At 41.8% G+C, this 18,188-nt stretch overlaps 1 protein-coding gene across 6 annotated transcripts in view; it reads left to right on the forward strand.

The window, feature by feature from the left end:
* PHF21A (PHD finger protein 21A) overlaps positions 1-18,188 on the forward strand; it is a 191,174-nt gene that overhangs the window by 161,326 nt on the left and 11,660 nt on the right. For all 6 annotated transcript variants that reach the window (XM_060159325.1, XM_060159329.1, XM_060159323.1 and 3 more), the window contains 5 exons: positions 8,062-8,160; positions 11,080-11,131; positions 11,888-11,967; positions 12,437-12,497; positions 15,068-15,231. In XM_060159325.1, coding sequence (XP_060015308.1) covers positions 8,062-8,160; positions 11,080-11,131; positions 11,888-11,967; positions 12,437-12,497; positions 15,068-15,231 — 456 coding nt within the window. The remainder of the gene's footprint in view (positions 1-8,061; positions 8,161-11,079; positions 11,132-11,887; positions 11,968-12,436; positions 12,498-15,067; positions 15,232-18,188) is intronic.

Below are 18,188 nucleotides of genomic sequence, written 5' to 3' on the forward strand. Positions count from 1 at the left end.
CTCTTTTAAATCATATAGGAAGCAAAAAGAAAAGTTACAAATCAAAGATACAGTAATACTGGATTTTATATTAACCTATGTAGTTACCTTTATTGGAGTTTTTTTTTCTTGTTTGGCTTCAAGTTACTGTCTAGGGTCTTTTTATTTAACCTGAAGAACGCTAAAGGGAGTTCTTTTAGGACAGGTCTACTTGCAGTGAACTCCCTTTGCTTTTTGCAGGAAATGGAGTTCTCGGTTAATAGTCTTTTTTCTGTCAGAACTTTAATTGTGTATTTATTTATTTTGGCTGTGCTGCACAGCATGCAGGATCTTAGTTCCCTGACCAGGGATGGAACCTGTGCCCCCTGCGGTGGAAGTGTGGAGTCTTAACCACTGGACCGGCAGGGAAGCCCCCTCAGCACTTTAAATGTGTCATCCCACTGCCTTGTGGTCTCTGGTTCTGATGAGAAATTGACTGTTAATCTTATTGAGGACCCTTACATGTGATGCATCATTTTGCTTTTGCTGCTTTCAAGATTCTCTCTTTGGCTTTTGACAGTGTGATTATACTGTGTTTCAGTATGAGTGTCTTTGAGTTCATCCTACTTGGAGGTCACTGAGCTTCTTGGATGTGTACAGGCATACCTTGGAGATATTGTGGATTCAGTTCCACACCACCACAATAAAGCAGATAAAGGTAGTCACATGAATTTTCTGGTTTCTCAGTGCATATCCAAGTTATGTTTACACTATACTGTAGTCTACTGAGTGTGCAATAGCATTATGTCAAAAAAACAATGTATATACCTTAATTTAAAAATACTTTATTGCTAAAAAATGCTCACCATCATCTGAGCCTTTATCACATTATAATCTTTTTGCAGTGAGATCACTGATCACAGATCACCATAACAAGTATGATAATAATGAAAATGTTTGAAATATTGTGAGAATTACCAAAACTTGACACAGGGACAGGGTTGCCACGTACTTTCGGTTTGTAAAAAATGCAGTATCTGCAAAGTGCAATAAAGTGAAGTGTGATAAATAAATAAAATGAGGTATGCCTGTAGATTCATATATTTCATCAAATTTGGGAAGTTTACAGCTGTTATTTCTTCAAATATTTCTGCTTCTTTCTGTCTGTCCTTTCCCCCTGGGAGTCTATAATGCATATGTTGGTATGCTTGACAATGTCTCACAGGTTTCTTAGGCTCTGTACTTTTTCTGCATTCTTTTTTCTGTCTGCTCCTTAGACTGGAAATTTCAGTTATCCTATCTTCAGGTTCACTGATTCTTTCTTTTGCCTGAACCCCTTAATGAATTTATCATTTCAGCTATTATATTTTTCAGCTCCAGATTTCTATTTGGTTCTTTTAAATAATTTCTATGTCTTTATTAACATTTTCTTTTTGGTGAGACATTGTTCTTCTGGATGTTTTCTTTTTTTCCCGGTACGCAGGCCTCTCACTGTTGTAGCCTCTCCCGTTGCGGAGCACAGGCTCCGGACGCGCCGGCTCAGCGGCCATGGCTCACGGGCCCAGCCGCTCCGCGGCATGTGGGATCTTCCCAGACCAGGGCACGAACCCGTGTCCCCTGCATCAGCAGGCGAACCCTCAACCACTGCGCCACCAGGGAAGCCCTCTTCTGGAATTTTTTTAGTTCTTTGTTCCTGGTTTCTTTTAGCTCTTTGAGCATATTTAAGGCAGTTGACTGCTACCCCAGTTCTCCTCCTACCCCAGGGTTTACTGCTGTTAATTGTTGAGAGCTGCAGTTGTTTGTTTAGTGCCTTTTCCAAACTATTTTTGCAAATACTATTTCTTGTCATGTGTGGTTATTGAAATTTCTGTTCTATTAGATTTACTTAAACAACTGGAGCCAAAAAGAAGAAAAAGGTAGTAATAAGTAAATTAAAATAAAAACAGAAAACGCTTTCTTGGTCTTTGCAGATTGGCTTTGAGCAGGGGGCATTCCTTCAATGCTAAGCCAGGCCACCTGTAACTGTGTCTTAGACTTCACCTCTTTCTTGGACAGAGCTCAAAGATCAGCCATAGGTACAAGCTTAGGGTTTTCTCAGCTCTTTTCTGAGTATGCATCTAGCCCTGGGAATGCTCAGTGCACTTGGGGTTCCCCAGTACACGTGATAGCCCTTCAAAGCCCTTACTCCTCCAAGGATCTTCCTCCTCAGCCTCCTTCTTCCTAGACCTTTGGGTCTGTCTGCTGCGTACTCCACCTCCCATCCTTTGCACCAGGTAACTACAGGTAACATATGTCTTTAGATGCTTTCATCAGATGGCACCTGGAAAGCCGCCCCAGCCTTGGGTGGGCAAACAAGGGTCAGCCTGCACCAGTCCTTAGGGGATCACCAGACAGGTCAGAATACACAGCCACAAGTTGAAAACGAGGTTCCGCAAACCACACCAGAAACAGATTACCATCTCCACAGCCTCTGTTGAACTAAGGGATGGATTTGTTGGTAGGTAAGGAAAACTACTTTCTTAATAAAATTTAGCAGCCTCTTTCTTCAGTAAGTGCCCCCCCCCGGTTATTCTTAGTTTTTTATTAGATTCCAGAGTTTTAAAAAGTTGATTCTGTCAGTTTCTGCCAGCTTAATGTTTGCTTTAGTGAAAAGACTGATTCTAAAACTCCCTGTTTTCTGTGATGTCAAACCCTAATGTTTTTTGTTTGTTTTAAGCAGCTTAAAACAACAAAAATTTATTATCTCACACAGTTTTTGAGGTCAGGAATCAGGTTGCATCTTAGCTCAGTGGTCCTGGCTCAAGGTCCCTCACAAATTTGCATTCAAACTAGTTGGTCAGGACTGCAGTCATTTCAAGGCTCAACTGGGGCTGGATAATTCACTTCCAAACTCAGTCACATGGTTGTCAGCAGTCCTCACTTCTCCCTGGCTGTTGGCAGGAGGTTCAGTTCCTCACCTCATAGGCCCCTCCATAGTGCTGTTCACAGCATGGCAGCTGGCTTCCCCTGGAACGGAAGGTCCATGAGAGAAAGACACCTCCCCATTGTTTCGATTGCTTTCTCTCTCTCTCTTTTTTTTAAGGAGTTCTGCTTTATTTTTAAAAATTTTTTGTTTTTTTTAATTTATTTTATTTTTGGCTGTGTTGGGTCTTTGTTGCTGCATGCAGGCTTTCTCTAGTTTTGGCGCGCATCGGCTACTCTTTGTTGCGGTGCACGGGCTTCTCATTGCGGTGGCTTCTCTTGTTGTGGAGCACGGGCTCTAGGAACTCGGGCTTCAGAAGTTGTGGCACGCGGACTCTGTAGTTGTGGCTCACGGGCTCTAGAGCGCAGGTTCAGTAGTTGTGGCGCACAGGCTTAGTTGCTCCGCGGCACGTGGGATCTTCCTGGACCAGGGCTTGAACCTGTGACCCCTGCATTGGCAGGCGGATTCTTAACCAATGCGCCACCAGCAATTGCTTTATCTTTATTTTCTTGGGTGCTTTTGGTATTCTTTATCCAACCTTGAGATAATTGTACTCTTCTGCGTGAGAGAAAATTTGAACCCTGGATAATTCTTTAGTGAAGAGGAATTGGTTTGATCTTCCCTGGAGGCATCACCACTGCCTGCTTATTCAGCCCTAGAGATGGAAGTTAAGAGACCCCCAGGGACATCACACAGCCTTGGAATGGAGCAGCAAACCCTTATAGTTGACCTTCTCTTCTCCCTCCCCTGTCAGACTCCTGTTCTTCCAATTCACGGAGCTATGAAATAAGCTTCCTGGATACCCAGGACCTTAAAAATGTCACTATAAACTACTTTCCCATTGTGTTCCTTTGTAGGTGTGTTTGGTGGTTTGTTTTATGGGGGAAATGTGTCCTTTTTGGTTAATAAAAAAAGCGTGTGTGAGAGAGAGAGGAAAGCAAGTGATTCTTCTGGTAGGTCATACTCCCCACTCAGAAGATCAACGTCTCTTTACAGCATACCTGCTCTACGGTGAGGCCCTGTGCTGGGCACAAAGGGGTGCAAAAGTGTGTAGAACAATCCTGCTCTCAAGTAGCTTATATTGTCTGGAGGTGGAAATAAGATAGGACCCTGATGAGAAAAAAAAATACAAGGTAGCATTTATGCCCCAGGACAGTGGTTGCCACAGTATTGATAAGACAGATACTTAACACTTTCCTAAAGTAATAATATGAGAAGCAGAAGGAAAATATGGACATGGCCAAGAAATAAAGTGAAAAAAATAAAGTGATTATGTTAGTTTTTCAGATGTAGTAAAATATGTCACAACATAAAGATTTCTGAGAATTTTGATATCCTGTTTGTAGAACCAGTCTTTCATTTGGCTCCTACTCATCAGTAATCAGACAGTTTCACTCTCATTTATTTAATTACTTGTTGCCATACAAAAAGACCATTTGCATCTGCATTGTGTTTTTTTTTAATAGATCTTTATTGGAGTATAATTGCTTCACAATACCGTGTTAGTTTCTGTTGTACAACAAAGTGAGTCAGCCATATGCGTACACATGTCCCCATATCCCCTCCCTCTTGAGCCTCCCTCCCATCCTCCCTATCCCACCCCCGCTAGGTCATCGCAGAGCACCAAGCCGATCTCCCTGTGCTATGCTGCTGCTTCCCACCAGCCAACTGTTTTACATTCGGTAGTGTATACATGTTGATGCTACTCTCACTTCGCCCCAGCTTCGCTCTCCCGCCCCATGTCATCAGGTGCATTCTCTATGTCTGCCTCTTTATTTCTGCCTTGCAACTAGGTTCATCAGTACCTTTTTTTTTTTTTTTTAGATTCCATATATATGTGTTAAATATGGTATTTGTTTTTCTCTTTCTGACTTACTTCACTCTGTATTACAGACTCTAGGTCCATCCACCTCACTATAGATGTCAATTTTGTTTCTTTTTATGGCTGAGTAATATTCCATTGTATACATGTGCCACATCTTCTTTATCTGTTCATCTGTTGATGGACATTTAGGTTGCTTCCGTGTCCTGGCTATTGTAAATAGTGCTGCAGTGAACATTGTGGTGAATGTTTCTTTTTGGATTATGGTTTCCCAGTAGTGGGATTGCTGGGTCATATGGTAGTTCTATTTTTAGTTTTTAAGGAACCTCCATACTGTTTTCTATAGTGGTTGTATCAATTTTCATTCCTACCAACAGTGTAGGAGGATTCCCTTTTCACCACACCCTTTCCAGCATTTATTGTTTCTAGCTTTTTTGCTAATGGCCATCCTGACAGCGTGAGGTGATACCTCATTGTAGTTTTGATTTGCATTCCTCTAATAATTAGTGATGTTGAGCATCTTTTCATGTGCCTCTTTGCCATCTGTACATCTTCCTTGGTGAAATGTCTATTTAGGTCTTCTGCCCGTTTTTTAACTGGATTGTTTGTTTTTTTGACATTGAGCTCCATGAGCTGTTTGTATATTTTGGAGCTTAATCCTTTGTCTGTTATTCCATTTGAAAATATTTTCTCCCATTTTGAGGGTTGTCTTTTTGTCTTGTTTATGGTTTCCTTTGCTGTGCAAAAGCTTTTAAGTCCCATTTGTTTATTTTTATTTCTGTTACTCTGGGAGGTGGGTCAAAAAAGATCTCGCTGTGGTTTATGTCAAAGAGCGTTCTTCCTATGTTTTCCTCTAAAAGTTTAATAGTGTCTGGTCTTACATTTAAGTCTTTAATCCATTTGGAGTTTATTTTTGTGTATGGTGTTAGGTAGTGTTCTAATTTCATTCTTTTACGTGTAGCTGTCCAGTTTTCCCAACACCACTTATTGAAGAGGCTGTCTTTTCTCCATTGTATGTTCTTGCCTCCTTTGTCGTCAATTAGGTGCCCCATATGTGCATGGGCTTATCTCTGGGCATTCTATCCTGTACCATTGATCTATATTTCTGTTTTTGTGCCAGTACCATACTGTCTTGATTACTGTAGCTTTGTGGTATAGTTTGAAGTCGGGGCACCTGATTCCTTCAGCTCCATTTTTCTGTCTCAAGATTGCTTTGTCTATTCGGGGTCTTTTGTGTTTCCATATGAATTGTAAGATTTTTTGTTTTAATTCTGTGAAGAATGCCTTTGGTAGTTTGATAGGGATTGCATTGAATCTGTAGATTGCTTTGGGTAGTAGAGACATTTTCACAATATTTATTCTTCCAATCCAAGAACATGGTATATTTCTCCACCTATTTGTGTCATCTTTGATTTCTTTCATCAGTGTTTTATAGTTTTGTGAATACAAGTCTTTCACCTCCTTAGGCAGGTTTATTCCTAGGTATTTTATTCTTTTTGTTGCAGTGGTAAATGGGAGTGTTTCCTTAATTCCTCTTTCAGATTTTTCATTGTTGGTGTATAGGAATGCCAGAGATTTCTGTGCATTAATTTTGTATCCTGCAACCTTACCAAATTCATTGATTAGTTCTTGGCATCTTTAGGATTCTCTATGTATAGTATCATGTCATCTGCAAACAGTGACAGTTTTACTTCTTTTCCAGTTTGTATTCCTTTTATTTCTTTTTCTTCTCTGATTGCTGTGGCTAGGACTTACAAAACTATGTTGAATAAGAGTGATGAGAGTGATCAGACATCCTTGTCTTGTTCCTGATCTTAGTGGAAATGCATTCACTTTTTCACCATTGAGTCTGATGCTTGCTGTGGGTTTGTCGTATATGGCCTTTATTATGTTGAGGTAGCTTTCCTCTATGCCCATTTTCTGCAGAGTTTTTTTTATCATAAATGGGTGTTGAATTTTGTCAGAAGCTTTTTCTGCATCTGTTGAGATGATCATATGGTTTTTATTCCTTAATTTGTTAATGTGGTGTATCACATTGATTGATTTGCGTATATTGAAGAATCCTTGCATCCCTGGGATAAATCCCACTTGATCATGGTGTATGATCCTTCTAGTGTGCTGTTGGATTCTGTTTGCTAATATTGTGTTCAGGATTTTTGCATCTATGTTCATCAGTGATATTGGTCTGTAATTTTCTTTTTTTGTGATACCTCTTTCTGGTTTTGGTATCAGGGTGATGGTGGCTTCGTAGAATGAATTCGGGAGTGTTTCTCCCTCTGCAGTTTTTGGGAAGAGTTTGAGAAGGATCAGTGTTAGCTCTTCTCTTAATGTTTCATAGAAATCACCTGTGAAGCCATCTGGTCCTCGATTTTGTTTGTTGGAAGATTTTTAATTATGGTTTCAATTTCATTACTTGTGATTGATTTGTTTATATTTTCTAATTCTTCCTGGTTCAGTCTTGGAAAATTGTACTTTTCCAGGAATTTGTCCATTTCTTCATGGTTGTCCATTTTATTGGCATATAGTTGTTTGTAGTAGTCTCTTATAATCCTTTTCTGCATGGTTTTTAATTTTGAAAATGTAAATTAGGTTTATGTTTATAGTTTTATATCCACTGTTCTAATATCATTTCAGTATTTACAGAGAGTTTCATAAAATGAATTAGCCATTGGGTCAAGATAAGAATAGTAATGCAAACCCAGTCTGCTAGTTTGCTAGCTGCCACTTGTGTCTGAAGATGATAATGCTACTGGTGTTTCTTTTGTTTGAATGGACGCATCTGGAAGATGAGCTTGGCCGTAATCAGGATGGCAGCCTTTTACAAGATGGCCTTTCCTTGGCAACTGCATCTCTCCTCTAATGGATGATATAGGCAGGTTTTAAATATCCCAAGTAAGGATAGTTCTGCAACCTCTCTTAGATTGTGATTAGAATTGTTCTGAAATAGAAAAGTGTGTATCTAAGATTTTTCTGGACATCATTCAGATCCTAAGCATGCTATGAACTAGAGCTTGACCCATATGTAACAAGAATGGACTTACTTCTGGGAAACTACCCCTGCCTCCTAAAGTACATTGAAATAGACTGTTGTATTTATAGATTCATAGCTATTCTAGTCATGCAATTTAATCATTTCAACTGGGGCCTTCCATTTTACTTTCCCCCTTCTACAATGAAGTCCGTATTATCTCCTTTATTAATATGTTTCCAATTTGAGTATGTTCTTTTCTTTCTTGTTGGCAACAGTCAAACTATGTTTGCTTTTATTCTTTCAATAAAAAAGTGAATTCTGAAGTTTCATTTAATTTTCTTCTTCTAGACAATTAAATCCCACACAGAAACAGATGAGAAACAAACGGAGAGCCGCACCGTCACTCCACCTACTGCACCCAAACCAAAACGGGAGGAGAACCCTCAGGTAGGCCCAGCCCTCCAAGGCATGGCTCAGTCTATGTGATGCGACTTATTCACATGCATCATGAGGGACACTTGCTCTCTGAATCACTTGATATCCTTGTCTTGTGCTTTCTCACTCTTCAGTAATGTTATTGCCAAATCAGGTTGGCCTGGGACAGATTAAGAGTGTGGTCTCGAGTGTTCGTAAGCTGGCAAACAGGCCTTTCATACGTATGTCACACATTAGACTTGTGTGATTCGTGACCATTGCCCCAGGTATCCCACTGCATTCCTAATGATCATTATGTTTTGTTTGTCTCAGCCAACATTTAAAAGATGTCCAGTTCACTCAGTTAAGGTCTGTGTTATCGATTACAGTTGTTACACGTGCATTTTTGTTATTACTATTGTATTGCATTAGATCCCCAAATCCCAGATGAATCAGTAGCTCATAAGTAGTTCATTGAAGCATAAAAGTAGGGATGAAAATACTAGCATCTGTACTACAACTTAGGATAGAATTATAAACTTAAATAGCAAACAAAACTGTGGTACAAATATAGAATGTGAATTTGTATGTCCTTAGGCAAGAGATTTTTTAGTTTGATACTTTTGTACAAGCAGCTATAAAAGAAAAATGTGGACAGGTAATATGATGATGAATATATGATAGCTGGATTTTATTAGACCAGCAATCCATTTCCTTCTAATCCTCAGTGCATTCTTTTTAATGAAACCATGTCAAATAGTGGCATAAAGCCATCAAAGCTTCATGTCATTTTTTTGAAGCAGTGATTTATTAAGCCAGTTCAGGTTTTTTTAAAGCAAGTACAAATTATAATACTTTCTGATATGAAATGAATTAATTTTTAATTTGTCTTTAAAGAAGAGACCAAAACTTGAACCTAAAAGAAGTCCTAGTCATGCATATTGCTGAGAAACTTATAAAATAATCTGCAAAATTAATGACAAGTATTAGGCTTGGAGAGGGGAAAACAGCAATTAGCAAAATTTCCTTATCAAAAGAAACTAAAAGAGGACTTCCCTGGTGGCGCAATGGTTAAGAATCCTCCTGCCAATGCAGGGGACACGGGTTCAAGCCCTGGTCCGGGAAGATCCCAGATGCCGTGGAGCAACTAAGCCTGTGTGCCACAGCTACTGAGCCTGTGCTCTAGAGCCTGCGAGCCACAACTGCTGAGCCCACGTGCCACAACTACTGAAGCCCGCTCACCTAGAGCCCGTGCTGCTCAACAAGAGAAGCCACCGCAATGAGAAGCCCGTGCACCGCAGTAAAGAGTAGCCCCCGCTCGCCGCAACTAGAGAAAGCCCGCGCGCAGCAACAAAGACCCAATGCAGCCAAAAATAAATAAATAAATTTATTTAAAAAAACCAAGAAACTAAGGATATCTTATGTCAGTGGCACAGTGTGGGCAAGCAAGTAGCATCATGTGGAATAACACATATTTCTAATTGGACAGAATCACTGCCATAAAGGGAATAAATTAGTTATTGGCATGTGTGTGATACACAGATAAGGTAAAAGTTCTTGACAGCTTTTTATTCTATTTATCACTGAAAATCTGTTCTACAGAAGAGATTTTTTTCCATTTAATAATTCTTTTATGAGCTTGATCTAGACTGGCAAAGATGAGTTGGGTGTGAGTGGCCAAGAAGGATGCTGTTACTTGATTAAAAGAAGGTGCATCTGAATGTCAGTTCACACACTGCTTTATTAACAGAGAACAGTTGGTAGACAGCCTTCTAATGTTAAGTTATGAAGGAATAGTGAAAATTAGGAATGTACTTAATTGGCAGCCACAAAATGTATGCAATGTAGAAAATGGGCAGCACGTCCAAGGCGCTTTTCGTTACTGAAGTTCTCTGGCTGTCGGGAGGATAGGTGCCCACCCTAGTTTCTGAAATAAGAAATAAAATTAAAACATTTCTTCAGGACTCTGTGGATACCAGTAAAGGACATGTCTGTGTTCTCAAGTGGCTTGTTCAAGGTTATCTTTATAAAACACTCAGTACCTCGAATAGCTTGAACCTATCACTTCAGGCCAGAATACCATGATATTTAAAGTTGAGGGTAAAATGTCAGGATTTTCAAAGACCAAATTGTGGTATGAATAATTCTGCAGGATTATGTCTCCTGACAACTAATGATGTTCCTTATTCATCACCGAGAGAAATGGATGATACGTTATTTGGCATATTTAGCAGCTGCATGCAGTGGTACAGCAGAAAATAAAGGCGTACTTTCCGGACCACATGCAACCAAAGAGCAAAATAGTAATCAATCTGTTGCTCTCTCCATTTTTAAGCATCTAACGTTCCAGCTTTGGAGTACAGTGTTCTGATCAGTCTGGCTTCTGATGGAGCCCTGAGAGTGGTGGTCAGAGAGAAAGCACTCTATAATTTGTAGGTCCATGGTTGATTGAAAAATCATAGTATTAAGCAGAACCACCTGCTGTCATTCCTAAAACTCACTTAGCTTTGAGTTATTGTCCAATCAGTGGTAGCAAAAATGTAAGAACCCCTGACCTGGTGTGACAAATGAAGTACTTAGAATTTGGAGCTTGTCGTGTGGGAGGCTGTTTGTAACCCTCTGTGTGTTTCTTCATTGTGAAGTCCTCTTCCCTCCTTGAGAATTTTTCTGGAAAAAACTTAGGTCATTCAAGATACTGATTTCTGCCATTGAGAGAGTGGAAGATATAGGCCCCAGTCCTTCTCTTTTGATCCCTGTAAGATCAGAAAGCTTCCAGAGCGGTTCCATAGCTGCTGAGAGTGGAGGGTGCCCACTCCTTGTTCACCTGAACCCGGCTTCCTTTCACCCACCAGCCATTGGGCTGGCTTTCCCCAGGAGTCTAAGTAGGAACATGCAGCTGACTTTGCGAGAACCCACACTGAAGTATATTCTTCTTTTGTTTCTCTGGCACAGAAACTTGCCTTCATGGTGTCTCTGGGGTTGGTAACACATGACCATCTAGAAGGTAAGAGAAGATATTCATGGCGCTACCTTGCTTCTGGCCCAGGGCTTTGTTCTTGAAAATGTTGTTTGATTTATTGTTAGAACTGAAAATTGGAACACAAGCAGAGTATGATTCAACCAGTATGGACTCTTTTTTTGGAGTAAACTTACCTTCCTTCTATGTAATGTTCAGCCCCTCTCCTTCCTATCATTATTTATCCACACTACTGTCCTGGGGAAGCTCCCTAGTTGCCTGCATTAAGGTGACTTCCGTTCACTTAGAGAAACTTTTTTTTTCCCTGGCAGCATAAAGTAGCAAATGCCCCTCTGACAAGTCTTTGTCTGTATTTTTCAGTCACTCTAGATTATTGGAATCTTAAGAATAGTTGCACAGCTATACCTGTTCTAGTGATTTAATTCAAGAATGGTGAACTATGATTACTCAATCTAGGTCTGTGGGTAAAGTTCATCCACACCTATATTACAGTGATCTAAAAATAAATCAGGAAACTTTTACAAGTGTTGTCTACTGTTAAGCTCTCAATCACAGAGAGCCACACTGTAGGACAGCAGGGCCTTGCTTTCCAAGAGGTGAGAGTGGATGGTCCTTCATGTTTGCTCCCAGCAGCAGGCTTCCCTTCGCTGAGGCTGCAGTGAAACCGAGAGACTTACTCTCGTTTCTAACTTGTCATGGGAAACCCAATAAGTGAACGATGAGGTTACGTTGGGGGGGGTCCTTCATACCTTTCTTCTAATCCAGACCTTTTGCTTTCCCAAGAAATCCAAAGCAAGCGGCAAGAACGAAAAAGAAGAACGACAGCAAATCCAGTGTACAGTGGCGCGGTCTTTGAGCCAGAGGTATTCCTGGCCGGCACTTGGCCATTCCCTCACGTCTCCAGTTTTATTTAGGACTTGCTCAGCACCTCCCGTCTGAAAAGCTGCTTACGAGCAGTACCCTGATTGTGCTTGGCCAGCTCTGTAAAATGATGGCTTTTTCTCTGGCTGAGGACATTATTTCATCTTTATTATTTGCTGTTTCCCCCTTAGTTTTTTCCTGAAGTTTAAGTAGATACAAACCTACCTTAAAAATTTAACTCATCCTGTCATCTGAACACAACTTTCTTCTGAAGCAGAGACGTACCTCTCTGGAATATTCTTTCAGAGCCAAGTACATACGATAAATCCAGTTATCACTGAGACCTTTGGGTGACTAGCACTAACTAGTTGGCATGTTGACGGGCATGCTGTGCTTGGTCTTTGGCTTGCACCGGGATTAGTAGTAACCATGCTATTCAACCAGTCACCTTTCTTTCTTCAATCCCGAAAGCGTAAGAAGAGCGCAGTCACGTACCTGAACAGTACAATGCATCCTGGGACCCGGAAGAGAGGTGAGTACCTTTTTTGTATCTCTCCCTTGCTGTTGCTTTTGCTTTCTGTGTTGTGTTTCTTTCCCCTCCCTCCTCCCATTGTCCTAGAGCCTAACTCCTATATCCCTTGAATATAGTTTTGTTGTTGTTCTCTGAGAATGGGGGGAAAAGAGAGTGAGATCTCTTATGAGAGTTCTGTAGACTGAATCAAAAGCTCCCCTTCCTGGGATTCGGGCAAAGCTGGCTGAGGGGAATGGCTCATTGCAGGATTTCTGCCCCAGGCCCCTCAGGCTGTTGACGAATAGCACAATGAACAGAACACCCTGTAAAAGGGAGCATTTCAGCATCATTGAGCACAACAGAGCACTGGTGTTGCCAAGGTGTTCTTAGTAGTGTCTAAGTTGTCCTGATGCCAGTGAGGACAGAGCACGACTCTTAAGCTTCTGTGAGCTGCAGACTTTGCAGGAAGGAGAGAGGTAGCCACACTGAGAATTTTGAATCTATGAGAAGAGAGCACCTGCAACTAAAGAAGAAAACATCACTGTCGAAACAGGCTTCCCAAAGCAGAAATTCCTAAAGAGCTCCGTCCCCCAGTTTCAGACCTTCCAGGGCGGGCATTCCACCTCACTCTCAGGTCAGCAACTGCCTTCACCATGCAGGTCGAAACAGGTCTTAATAGCTCAGAGTTTGAGCTTATAAACAAGGCTCTGAAATGGTTCTTTGATGTCAGTAATACATCCCAATGTCCTTTTCTCCACGTGATAATGTGTCCTTGAATTACAGTTCCAGGCTAGAAAGGTTGCAGAGTGAGCGGAGTAGCATGCTAATTTTTGTGTATGCACAGCAATCTCAGAGCCATTGGAAGCTTAGGAGGTCATCCCGACCCTCTGTCTGCCTTAGGGAGGGCTAGCACTGTACCGGTGGTACAGTGGTTACCGTCTCTTCCCCTCAGAGAGATAGCACACCCACGCTAGTGTTTCATCAGCCCCTCCTTCAAGAAGCCAAAACATATTTAGATGGGTATCCCTAAGTCACTGTTTCATATTGATTCCTGGGCCACAGTAACCAGTGTCATGGGTTATCTTTTGTTGTTTTATTTTGTTTGGGGTTGTTTTAGTGACCTCTGACACAGTCCTCAGAAAGAAGCCCCCAGCCAGACGCCACAGTTAATTGACCTGCTAGTGGACAGCATCTGCTGGGAGGATAGGGGTTAAATGAGCCAGAAAGACCTTGGCATCTCTTGCCAAGGTCAGAGGATGAAAGCCTGCATTCACAATGCCTAGGACGTGCCTTCTGTGGGTAAACAAAGAGCATTTATCTTCCACTTACCCTTCTAGCAGCACTAAATACCCTAGAAAAGGCAAACCAGTACGATCTGTCTTTGTACTGCACACAGTGCCGGTTTAACACAGATAGGTAATGTTTGTGTAATATCTGACAGAATCATGACTCCTGTGCATAATTCCAATATAAATTATAACTGTTGGCAAAGTCATGATCCCACGTACCATCCACCAGTGCTCGTAGGCAGTTGTGTACCTCTCCGGCTCTTTTTTTGCCTATGGTGTGCTGGGCGTACACTTTTGATCACTTACAGCTTAGAAGCTATGACCTTTGGCCCTTAGAAGACAAGGACCCTGACTTAGATGTATCATAAGGCAAGAGTGGTTGACCTGGACTTCCCATACGCATTAGGGCCCACTTGTAGATTCTCTGTAGCCATGAGGTTTGATTCAAAATGCTTCTGCTCAAATCAGCTCTTTCTGGTAGCTGTTGCTGATGACAGGGCTTTTCCTGAGACTTTGGAACACCCCAGTTCTAAGACATGTAGTTCACTGGAATGTTTGTGATGGAAAGCAGGGAGATGATTTTTGATCAACTGGGAAGGGTATCTGAGTCCAGACTTACTTAAATTCACTGTTAAGCCCAGAAGGTCTTTTTAGCTCTTAGGTTCCAGCTACTCCCAGAACATATGTCTTCCTAGCTCTGCCAGAAGGGGTAAGAATAGTTAACTTGAATTTTGCCTCCTCCCTTTGCCTTTCTCTACCCTCACAAGCAATGAAGTAACCAAAATGTGGGCAGGAGAGAAGAGGAAAAGCAGAGATCCTCAGCCAGTCTGTTTGTGGGAACTGAGAATCACTAATATTATTATAAGAATAACGATTGCAGAAAAACCTTAGGAAACAATATATAAAAGATATGGAAAAAGAAAATAAATTCTTCTCCCTGGCCTTGGCTCCTGTTGGGCTTTGATATCTTGTTCTCCCGTTAGAAATCTCAAATTGTCATAGTTGAGGAACGTCTGCATAATCTGCCCAAGGCGAAGACCTTTAACATAACCCAGTATCTCCTGTCATTCTCTGAGGCTCTCTTATCCTCCCTTCGACACTCATGCATTTGTTTCGAATGACATTTAAATCTTTGCTTCTTTTCCTCTCTTTGGGACTGTTGTATTAACCTTCTCTCTGCTACCTCACTTCCTTTTCCATGCTAGCCAATGAGGAACACTGGCCAAAGGTATGTAAGATCATTTTTCCCCCTTTCTTTCCCTCCCCCTTTTTTCCCTTTTGTTCCCTTTTCTCGGTCTGTAGGTCGTCCTCCAAAATACAATGCAGTGCTGGGGTTTGGAGCCCTAACCCCAACATCCCCCCCATCCAGTCATCCTGACTCCCCTGAAAATGAAAAGACAGAGACCACATTCACTTTCCCTGCACCTGTTCAGCCTGTGTCCCTGCCCAGCCCCACCTCCACAGACGTAAGTAACTTGGGAAAAGCTCACTCTCTTTCTCAGAGCTTAAATCGGGGAAACCGTTATCATATGTTGTCTCCTTACCAGTTGCATCTCCTTGACTAACCCTGGAACAGCAGTAATCCCTACAGGACACTGTGTGCCACGTAAGGCAGCTTTCTGCTGGGGTCCCAGGTCCTGCCATGTCCTTGAGAATCATATTAAAGACCACATTAGGAGGCTCAGTCAGGGTTTTCAAAGTCTGGAATTTATCTGCGGTGAAGGAGTTCTCAGGAAGGGGGATGGGGTGGGGAAGTCAGGTCGTATAATTGAGAGGCGTGCAGGTGTCTGTCGTCAGTTTTGGGAGGTGGGGATAATGAACAAAGGTGTACATTCGCCTAGCAGTCCATGTTTCCTGCTTCAAGTAAAATTCAAGACAACTTTTCTGAAAAGCAACTTTATTCATCAGAATTGGTCAGAAACAGGCTCCTGAAAAAAGCATCAGATGCTTAGTAGCCCTTCCCCCAGAGGCTGCAGGAGTGCAAACTAGTGCCCTCTTTTTAAATGAGCGCTTACAAAGCGGTGAATTCACTCAACAAATACTGAGCACTGCTCTGCTGAGCATGCACTGTTGTTGAGACTGGGGACAGAACAGGGAACAGAACCAGCTCCTTGCCCTCAGGGAGCTCGTGTTGCACGGCCAGAGGCAGGTGATAAGCAAATGGACATTTAAATGTCAGGTCATGATAAGTGCTGTGAAAAAAAACTTGGCACAGAATCAGGAGCATAAGGAGTTACAGCAGGAGGTTGCTGTTTTATGAAGAGTGGTAAGAGACAGCCTTTCTGGTGGGAATGGAGTATGTTGGAGTATCTGGGGCGGGGAAGAGCATTCCACGCAGAGGGAACAGCAGTGCAGAAGCCCTGCTCGTTGGAGGAAGTGTATATGGCGTAGAGAAGAAGGGCTTGGTGGGCAGGCAGGAGCAGTGGGAGAGGAGACCTCAGAGGGCAGGGCCCGTCTCGCAGGGTCTTGTAGCTTTTACTCTGAGTGAGATGGGAGATGCTCCAGAGTTTTAAGTAGAGGAGTGACGTTACTTTTCACTTTTTATTTTGAAAATTTCCAAACCTACAGAAAAGTTGCAACAACAACACAAGGAAGGAATATATACCCTCCTCCTAGATTCACCGATTGTTACAATTTCGCCACATATGCTACTTCCCACCACCACACACTTGTTTTGCTGATCTAGTTAAGAAGTTGAAGACATCATGAATCTTCACCCAAAATACTTCCGTGTATATCTCCTAAAAACAAAGACACTCTCTGACGTAGCCACAATGCAGTTATGAAATTGAGGAAATTTAATATGACAAAACATTATTTGTATAGTATACAGCCCATCTTCAGATTTCTCCAATTATCTCAATAAATGCCTTAGTGGCACTTTGTTTTTTCTGCTCCAGGATCCAACCCAAGATCACTCTTGACATTAATTTTTATGATGTTTTGTCTTTAGTCTCCTTACTCTGGAACAGTTTCTCAGCCTGTCTTTGTCCTTTGTGACACTGACATTTTTTAAAAGATAGGCCAGTTGCTGTATAGAGTGTCCCTCTATTTGGATGATCTGATTGTTTTCTCAAGAATAGATTCAGGGTATTCATTTTTGTAGGAGCACTAAATACCTGATGATGCACTGATTCTCAGTGCATCACAAGAGGCACATGTTGTCCATCTATCCCATTGTTGGTGATATTAGCTTTCATCTCTTAAGATAGACTCAATCAGATATCTCTAATCCTAAAGATGCCTGTTTCCTTAGGTGAAGATAGTGTCGAGTCTATAAAAATATCCAGTCCCCAGCAAACTTAGTGGTTTTAGCAGCCTTTGAAGGTTGTTGCCTGCATTTATTATTATTATTTTTTTAACATCTTTATCGGCGTATAATAGCTTTACAATGGTGTGTTAGTTTCTGCTGTATAACAAAGTGAATCAGCTGTACTTATACATATATCCCCATATCCCCTCCCTCTTGCGTCTCCCTCCCACCCTCCCTATCCCACGCCTCTAGGTGGTCACAAAGCACCGAGCTGATCTCCCTGTGAGATGCAGCTGCTTCCCACTAGCTATTTATTTTACATTTGGTAGTGTATATATGTCCATGACACTCTCTCACTTCGTCCCAGCTTACCCTTCCCCCACCCCGTGTCCTCAAGTCCACTCTCTACATCTACATCTTTATTCCTGTCCTGCCCCTAGATTCTTCAGAGCCTTTTTTTTTTTTAGATTCCATATATATGTGTTAGCACACGGTATTTGTTTTTCTCTTTCTGACTTACTTCACTCTGTATGACAGACTCTATGTCCATCCACCTCACTACAAATAACTCAACTTCGTTTCTTTTTATGGCTGAGTAATACTCCATTGTATATTTGTGCCACATCTTTATCCATTCATCTGTCGATCGTTACTTAGGTTGCTTCCGTGTCCTTGCTATTGTAAACAGTGCTGCAGTGAACATTGTGGTTTTCTCAGGGTATATGCCCAGTAGTTGGATTGCGGGGTCGTATGGTAGTTCTCTTTTTAGTTTTTTTTTTAAAGAAGATGTTGGGGGTAGGAGTTTATTAATTAATTAATATTTATTTTTGCTGTGTTGCATCTTCATTTCTGTGTGAGGGCTTTCTCTAGTTGTGGCAAGTGGGGGCCACTCTTCATCGTGGTCCGCGGGCCTCTCACTATCGCGGCCTCTCTCGTTGCGGAGCACAGGCTCCAGACTCCCAGGCTCAGTAGTTGTGGCTCACGGGCCTAGTTGCTCCGCGGCATGTGGGATCCTCCCAGACCAGGGCTCAAACCCGTGTCCCCTGCATTAGCAGGCAGATTCTCAACCACTGCGCCACCAGGGAAGCCCCTCTTTTTAGTTTTTTAAAGAACCCCCATACTGTTCTCCATAGTGGCTGTATCAATTTACATTCTCACCAACAGTGCAAT

The sequence above is a fragment of the Lagenorhynchus albirostris genome, chromosome 9 (assembly GCF_949774975.1).
Source record: "Lagenorhynchus albirostris chromosome 9, mLagAlb1.1, whole genome shotgun sequence".
Taxonomy (NCBI): domain Eukaryota; kingdom Metazoa; phylum Chordata; class Mammalia; order Artiodactyla; family Delphinidae; genus Lagenorhynchus; species Lagenorhynchus albirostris.